The following is a 9416-nucleotide window of genomic DNA, read 5'->3' as shown; positions in this document are numbered from 1 at the left end:
TTGAAGATTCTCTGTTTAGTTCTATAACAAAATTTTATATTAATTTTTTTCTTTTTATTAGTTTTTATTGAGATCTATATTTTTCTCTGCTCCCCTCTCTGCCTCTACGTTTCCCTTCAACCCTGCCCCAAGGTCCCCATGCTCTCAATTTACTCAGGAGATCTTATCATTTTCTACATTCCATGTAGATTAGATCTACGTATATCTCTCTTAGGGTCCTCATTGTTGTCTAGGTTCTCTGTTAATTGTGATTTGTGGGCTTGTTTTCTTCGCTTTATGTTTAAAAACTACTTATGAGTGAGTACATGTGATAATTGGACTTTAGCATCCTGCTACCTGACCCAAGTCCTCTACCTCTTTCTTCTAAAGCTGTTCTAGGACCTTCACTGTTCATGAATATACAAATTACATGGTAAATATAGAGATGTCCACACCCCAGAACAACATATGATCAGTGTCCTCTCCACAGTCACTGAGCACACAGGTCCTTACCATGGAGTGGAGCAGGATCACTCTCTTCCTCATGTTAGCAACTACAGGTAAAGGGGCATTCCAGTTCCAAATCTGAAGAGAAAAGAGGGACTGAGGTGACAATGACACCTAAACTGTCTTTTCTCTACAGGTGTCCACTCCCAGGTACAGCTGCAGCAGTCTGGGCCTGAGCTTGTGAGGCCTGGGACCTCAGTGAAATTGTCCTGCAGGGCATCTGATGATATTACTAAATACTATATTCACTGGGTGAAGGAGAGGACTGGACAGGGCCTGGAATGGATTGGATATATTGATCCTGATGATGTTGATAATACTGACTATGCTCAGAAGTTCCAGGGCAAAGCCACACTGACTGCAGACACATCCTCCAACACAGCCTACTTGGAGCTCAGAGGCCTGACTTCTGAAGACTCTGCAATCTATTACTGTGCAACACACAGTATTGCAACCACATCCTGAGTGTGTCAGAAACCCTGAAGGAGCAGGAAGTTGCCCTGGGACTGAGATGACAGAGATGACTAGCCTGAAGATTTATACAGGAACATTCATTCTGAGTGTCTGTTTTTCTGACTCCTCTATAATAAAATGATGCTAATTGATCTCCATTTACATCCTTCTCTGTAACAAAACACTAAAGAGGGGAAAACTGTGTTAATGCATAGTGACAGATTTCTCTCAATTGTAAGAGAGTTGAACTCTTTGGAGTAGCTTTGAATAATGTATAATATGAATTTTACCAGTAAAGTTCACATAAACAGCATCTGACCAAACCAAAACTCTTTTCACAGTCTTAAGTAGCATGAATGTGTGTTTTAATATTATCTGTGTAGTGCAGCAGAATTCATTTTCTCAGAATGGAAGTGATATTTACATTTTAGTGTATTAAAGTGTAAATCTTATAAGTTGACAAAAATAGTATTAAATTATTTTTATATAATTGATTTATTTTCCCAGTGTGTACACATGTTAGTTAAGAATAGGTTTGAGATTCTTCATATTAATCTGATCTTAAGTTTACTACTTTTCCAGAACCAGTACCATGGCCTACAGTCTCAGACTTTTATAGACACTGACCTACTCTGATATGCTATCATCCTTCAGGTTCCTCTGGATATGATGAAGTTACTCATGTTCTGTAGAGTGATTGGGTTTGGATACCTGGGCCAATAACAAGCAACATGGAATCCTGTAGTACTTGATATCTCAAGGAGTTGATTAAGTAAGAAATCTCTGTAGTGCAAAGGGTTAGTTTGGCATGTTCCTCTAACTGACATAAATCCCCTGTAAATATGAATCTATGTACTGAATATCGATGTCATAATCTTCATATGTTGTTGTAGGCAGGAATCCCATTGGCCTATTCTGTGTTAGAGATCTTTTAAACATCTGTTGAATTTAAAATACTCTTTGAATTTAAAACACTATTTCATAAAGCACTGTCTTGTCTCTAGCAATAGGAAAGCATTAATGATCAGCTAGCAAGGTAATCTCCTTATTCTGTCCTCTGAATTAAAGAAGACTCAAGAATGTTAAGGCATCAGTCAAGTGACTTTAAAACCTAGATTTAAGCAGTTGTCTGTTGCATGCCACAGAGCCATTTTGAAGTTCCAAACCCCTTATACTGCAAACATAAACACTTTATACACCCCATTCGTACAGCCACTGTGGAATCAGTGTGACAGCTCCAGAGGAAGATTGAAATAGACCTACCCCAGCATCCAGTTATACCACTCTGGAGCATAACCCAAAGACTCTACATTCTACTGGAGAAACTCACTCAATAATGTTCACTGCTATTCTATGGATCATAGCCAGAAATTGAAAAGAGCCTCTTTGCTCCTGTTATCATCCATTCCAGGATCCTATTTTAATTTTGGAACCATTCTACTCCCTGCCTTTGATGAAAACATTTATGATGGTCTTTGAATCGCATGGAGATAATGTCAGATACATTGCTATTTCAATATATATAATTTAATCATAAATGAAAAGTCATTGTGATATTGAAATGCCCTGGAAAATGAACCAAGTGTATGTGCAGGTCTTATTGTCCATCCTTCCATGAGGGTTCAGTGCCTCAATTGTTTCTCAGCATTGAGTGTTTGGTTTCTTTATACAGTGTTACTATAACTTTGTGGTAAGTGCAAACTCGTGGTTTAGACACATCTTGCTGCCTTTATATTTTATACATTTGAATAAAAAGATAGTTTATTCCTAAAAGTGAGTTGATCATTTTTGACATAGATTTCTTTAATCAGTTTACTCAAGGTTTTTTTTCTATGTTTTCAGTCATGTTTATATCACAAAGTAACTGTGAAAGGTGTTCAAAGTTACCAAATCACTGCCTTTCTTAACTCTAAAACATCCATAGTGGCAAGAAAAAGAGATTACATTGTGTTTTAACATCAAAGTACCAGTGAATAAAATTCTAGGCCCTGTGTGGTGACTTTCAGTGTCTTCTGTCCTTCTGGCCCTCCTCCAGTATGCTCTAGGTCTCAGAGAAATGAGCTAACTAATTATGTCTTTGGTACAGTTTTTGTTTTCTCTTGGTGCTCTTTTTAAAGAATCAGAGGGCAGCATAAAGATGAAGCTACTACTGTTGAATAAATAAGAATCTCAAATACATGAGGAAGGGAGATAATTAGCAGATTAGTATTCAGTGAACTATCACTCTCTTTCATGCAGTTATAGACTGCCCAGCTGCTAGCCTGCAAGGTCACCTACTCTTCCCTGCTGCTTTCACACAGTACCCATCAGATGTGTTGTTTAATGAAGGCCTGTCTCTACCAGGTAGGATACATTATTTGGGGAAAATGATGAACTCCCCTGAGGGTTTCTGTGCCTCCCCTCACAGACTGACTCCCCCTGATCCCTAAAACATAAGTCCCTTAGCAAAGCCAGTACCTGACATGGAATGCAGGTCTCTCCTGGATTCCCCAATCCTGGGTTGAAAAGCCAAAGCTGAGTCTGGGTACTCACATGTGTGCAGCCATGGACAGACTTCCTTCTTCATTCCTTCTGCTGATTTACCCTGCATGTGAGTGTCAAGGCTCACTAAGGGGCAGACTTATATATTATCACCTATTCCAGCCTTATCCTTTGCTTTCCTCTCTCCACAGTTGTCCTGTCCAGGTCACTATAAAGTAACCTGGCCCTGGGCTGTTGCAGTCCTCCCAGGATCTCATACTGACCTGCTCTTTCCCTGGGATTTCACTGAGCACTTCTTTTATAGGTGTGAGTTGGATCCGTCAGCCCTCAGGAAAGGGTTTGGAGTGGCTTGCAAACATTTGTTGGCATGATACTAAGTTCTACAAAACACCCCTGAAGATCTGGCTCACAGTCTCCAAAGACACCAACTGGGTATTCCTAAGGTCACCAGTGTGTATGCTGAAGGTACTGCTCATACTACTGTGTACGGACAGCACATTGACACAGCCTCAACTGATGGCAGCACAATAGTCCAGGCTGCTTCTCAGCTCTATGCCTTCCTCTTATAATTTATGGATTTGAGAGTGGACCCAGTTTTCCTGATAGCCTCTGGGGATTCCTCTACACTATTTGTTTCAGAGCCCTGGCTTTCTGATACACAAATGAAGTCCCTTTTACGAATTATTCAGAAATGAAAATCTGTTCCTAAGATTTTTGTGGAGGCCCAAAAATGTGAACCTATTTCCACCTTGTCTGAAAGTCAGAGAGTTTTTGGTTGTCCAAAGTTGTTTACAATTGTGACTGTACATCCTGACCTAGGATGTGGTTACTTGGTCCTCTTGACATTAAGATGTTCCATGTAGGTAGATTCACTCTATCCTGACCAATGGTCGCGATTTTCAAGCATATCTTGGCTCTTCATTTAGAAATAGGAGTTTTCATCTTGAGAGTGACTGCCTTCAGGATACTTGGTCTAGGGTCTGTTCACTGCCTAAAGAAGAAAGTGCTAATAAATTGATGTCTTAAGGTATTAAAGCAAATAACTGTTCTAGTTGTCCTTTGTATCATGTTAAAGCTTTTGCTTGTCTTCTTCCCCCCATAGTATTGGGGGTATAAAAGTTTATGGAAAATTAAATGCAAGCAAATTTCAGTATTTGCTGGAACTCCCTCTTGATACTATCTTATGCTTCTCTTTTATTATTTTCATGCATGCACTCCTACTCATTACTGACTCTTCTAATCTTCATGCCCCGACTGTGTTAAGTGGTATCTTTGCTGAAGTTGGTCTCTAAGTTTTTTTTTTTTTAAATATTAAGGGTGTTTTTTTCCTAACGCAGGTGGTTTAGGGTTGTGATTCCACTCACTATTTAGCCTCAAATCAACAAAAGAGCAGATTCCAAATTATTGCAACATTCATCTTAAGTAAACTACTGGAAATTTGGAAAACTGTCAATCATGGACAAACATCATAAATTGAATCATTGGCCAAAGTGGCTTCATGTAAATCACAAAATAACTCAGGCTACCGCCAAGGCTATTGGTTACTCTCCACAAACTGATGGTAAAAACTTATTAATAAAGATGACACTCATATATCATATTGATCATGGGGAAATTGAGTTGGCACCTTAGTGGAGGTCTTATCTACTGACTGCTGTCCATAGCAGTAAAGGTACTTGGCAGGCTCTTTCTGGAGAAATGTAATAACAAACCTAACAACAACCTGTGACCAACGATGGTGATCTGCCTGTTAGATATGTTTGTGTATTCATTAATGGCACAAATATTAGGGAGTAATCAACCATTCCTTGATTGGATTAAAGAGAACTCCACGAATGTAAACCATGCTTGAAACTACTGGAATGTTCTAGAAATTGTAGTGAGGTTGCTTATGGGAAAACTAATGTTATGCTAAAGCCATAATTTTCAACCTGTGGGGTATGACCTCTTTGTGAATTGAACAACACTTTCACAGGGGTCAAAGACTCTTTAACAGGGTTCACATATCAGGTTAACCTGCCTGGTAGATATTTACATCATGCTTTGTAGTGAAAAATTACAGTTATGTAATAGCAACAAAAGGATTTTATGGTTAGTGGGTTACTACACCATGACAGTAATATTGACAGGTTACAACAATAGGAAGATTGCGGACCACTGTGCTAAAGGAATGGAACAATAAAATAATTCCTGAAGACATGCCTGTATATGCATATTAATCTGTGCTTCACACAATAATCATTAGTGTTGCTTCTTTCAGAATATGGAAAATATAGCGAATCTCAAATGGACAATCTATAAAGTCACATGGGATTCTACTCCAAAGAGGGGGACTAGACAGATCTCCCAATCCTAATGAAGAAATTATCTGCAATTGATGTGAACATGCAACAAAAAATTAGTGCACTTAAGGGGAATTTCACTGGCTGAATTAAACATACTTCCCAGTAGGTCTTATACTAACATCAATAAATCACTCAGTGGTATTTTTGTAGATGTTTCTTTAATTGCATAACTTTATTTTGGCATTTTCTTTCCTTGCTGATCTTTTGTTTATATATTATTGTTTCTGATTCTTGTGTTTTTGTGAGTCAGTGTGTGTGTGAGAGAGAGAGAGATAGAGAATCAGAGAGAAAAAGAGAGATGGGATTGTTTTTTAAAGATTGAAAAAAAGAAAGGCTATGCAATTCAGTTAATAAGAAAGTGAGGAGGATCTAGAAATAATTGGAAAAAAAGAATATGTTCAGAATGTAATTCTTAAAAATAATTTTAACTAAAGATATTTAAATGAAACATGATAGAATCCCCCTCCAAAATTGTGTATTGATTTTTCAATAACTGAGTCTATTGTATATAGACTACACATGTTTATTAATATTTCTGACATGAATGTGAACAAGCTGGTTAGAGAGTTCCCAACACTTTCTGGTCAGTTTCCTATGGCACTGTTGATTCCATCTCTTATAATCCAGTAGAATCTATGACAATTTCTAAATGTTTTATAGTTCAGATGTTTTATCACAACATGGCCAGAGTCATTATAGAAAAGCGCTCCCTTACAGACAGATATATTCAAGCACAATCATAGTCAAAGATATCTTTGTAACTGACATCAAAGATTACAATTCAGTTTCCATCCACTTATTTCTCATTGTCTTACATGACATCATGAGGACAGGATTCATGTCCAGTGCAGATCTCTAAAATTCAGACTCTTCTTGTTGTTAGTTCATTTTCATTTTCTTCAAGTCAATTTGTCACTCATTATCCAGTCTTGGAAACACAGGCTTGTTTCAATAATAAGTTCAAAATTGTTTCAGCTCTAAGACTCACCCAGTCCTGAGATGCATCATTATTTACTCATTTATATCAATATTACCACTCTCCTGTGCAATAAAGTGCAATTATTTACTCTGTCTATAAAACAGTGAAAATGAATGATTTCCCATCAACAGAACATAATTCTTCAGTTGAGAAGTTTCAAGATATCACTATTTGACACAGGCTATGACTTTGTTGTCCTAGATGATGTTGGTTCATGAAATTCATGAATTTTCTGAGATGAATAACCTTCAGATCTTGTGTGTAAATTCTCCTGAAAGACATTGTACAGCTCTCTAGAGACATATCCAAACTTTTGGTCCTGCACCTGTGGTATATGACCAGTGAGGAAATCATTCTATATCAATCTTTGAGTGACTCAGAGAGAGGATATCAGAACTAGGTTCTAGATACAATCCTCTTTGCAATGAGTGTTATGAAGAGTGCAAATGGTTCTCAGCCCCTTCAGCAATGTTGAAAATCACCAATTATAGCACAGTGGAAAAAGAACTGCTGGGAACTCTGATGAGTGAAAGTGAGACCAGTCGGAGAAGTACAAAAAAATACACACAGTAAAGTGTGAATGAGGATGCTAGACATCAATGTGTGCATGTATTTTAAGGAAACCTTTGCCCAGCTCAACACACATTGCCATAGCTCAGCCTGTATTGTGATCCTCATATTAGTTTAACTTAGAAAAAATACTCATGCCATTTTTTATGATGTCACTGTGTCAAGGCTTTATTGAATGTATCTAGTGAGGAGAGGAAAATATCTTAGTAAATCCACACTGCCCGATCAGCCAATATTCCTGCACATTCACACTCACAATAGTCACTAGCATCCCATGATGCTGGGCTGTGAAGCACACCATCATTCACCATCATTCAGGAGAGCAAAGATGCTGAAATCCAAGAAGAGCACCACCACCTCCCTGCAGTACCCAGGATTGTAGGGACAACTGCTCCTCTGCATGAAAAGAGAATCTTGTCTTCAAGGTGTTTCTCAGTGTTCTGACAGTCCAGAGGACATCACAAAAATTATGACATGTGATTGGAAACAAGCCATGCATTTCACTGGTCCCAGTATCTTCCATCCTGTAATGTTAGGTCCATATGATTTGTGATCTTGAAGTTAGAGAAAAACATATGTGAATAGCCTAACTTTCTATAGCTACATTATTGTTTGATTCTGTTAAACTCCATTTTTTTTTTGAGATTTAACCACACATGCACACAAAATCTTACATAGGAATTAGAGTTAGTTTCTCTCATTCCTGGGAGGACAATTCAAAACAGTCCTCATCAGTGAAAACATTCAGCTTTTAAAAATCTTTACTAACACATTCTCTGCCAGATATTGTCTAAACAGATCTACTTCTTCATACCTGAAATACCAGGTCTAGATGTGAGCCATATCTGGTATTTGAACTGCTGACCATAACTTAGTCAAGGTAGAGTGGAACCATACTCATGAGCCCTGTCAAAACTGGAGCATGAGAAACAGATTGAGGCACGGTATACATTCTTTGAGTGTATTCTTATCCATCCTGGCCTGTGGTCCAACAGGCCTTGTGGACAAAGGGAAGAAGTGTTGAAAGAAAGCTGTGTAAGTGGCCTTGAATGGGAATGGAGACAGCCCTCTGGGAGACTGTTTTTGACGAAAAAGCTCAACTTTATTCCAGAGTATGGGAACATGGAAAATTGGGTTGTCAGGGAAGATATCATAATTTGCATTAAGTTGCAAGCTTCTATGATACAGTTAAGTTAGTAGAAGCGTGGCCCTATCAAAATATCTAGAGCATCTGCCTAATTACTATGTGGGTCATCAAAGGCAGAACATTTGTAGGAGATTTGTTAAGGCTAACCCTTGAGATAAGTCAGGAATCCTGTGATTTAAGATATCTTCCAGATAAGCCTAAGTAGAAAGCAGGAAACTTTTGCTGTGTGGAGGGAGACCTCCATGTTGTCCTGCTTAGAGAATGCTTTCAGGCTATGGTAGACTGTAACAGCTGATCAGCCAGCAATGTCTTCTAAAACATTCAATAGATTTCTACTCCCTTCTTCATATATTTTTCTGAAGTTGTTAACTGATCTATAGGTACTACAGTGGTTCCTCCTGTTCTGTTGGCTCTTGTTTCTGGAAACAGGTAGGAGCATGAACTAAACTCAAGACTTTGTGATTCTCTGACTTCAGGTGTTCTGACCCAGGTATAAATAATAAAGGCAGCCAAAAATTCTGCTCTTTCCTGTGATCACCATGTTACAAGGGGGAATTACTAGAGTTGGATACATACAACTGTCATCAGGGTAAAATCTAGCTTTGAGAGGCACATTGATAATTATATAGGCATAACGTAAAATCAATTTCTGAAACATCTATTCAGCATTTCAAGGTTGATCAAAAGTCATTTACATATACAGCTGAACAATGTATTTAATGCCTATGTTACAAGTTAAACCACACTGTACAACTTCAGTGCAAGCCATGACAAATAAACTTGCAAAGGAGCAAAGGACCAGCAGGGGAAACAATGAAGCTACGAATTCCCATTAGAGAGATGGGGTGAAGTGTGGAGTGGATTCTGTTTCCTCTGTGGTTTCCTTTGTTTTTTTTTTTTCTTTTTCATTTTTCTTTTTTTCTTATTTATTTATTTATTTTTTAATTTATTTATT

General features: G+C 38.0%; 1 gene segment (V, D, J or C); it reads left to right on the top strand.

Moving 5' to 3' along the window:
• The first annotated feature begins 462 nt into the window (after positions 1-462).
• Positions 463-951, top strand: LOC126495067 (Ig heavy chain V region 102-like). The segment is given in 2 exon segments: positions 463-539; positions 623-951. Coding segments are annotated over 2 exon segments (375 nt in total).
• Positions 952-9416: the final 8465 nt, after the last annotated feature.

This window comes from Alexandromys fortis, unplaced genomic scaffold (genome assembly GCF_014885135.2).
Source record: "Alexandromys fortis isolate MF-2015 unplaced genomic scaffold, M_Fortis_MF-2015_v1.1 scaffold_424, whole genome shotgun sequence".
Classification (NCBI taxonomy): Eukaryota; Metazoa; Chordata; class Mammalia; order Rodentia; family Cricetidae; genus Alexandromys; species Alexandromys fortis.
This window is presented reverse-complemented; position numbering and strand designations above follow the sequence as displayed.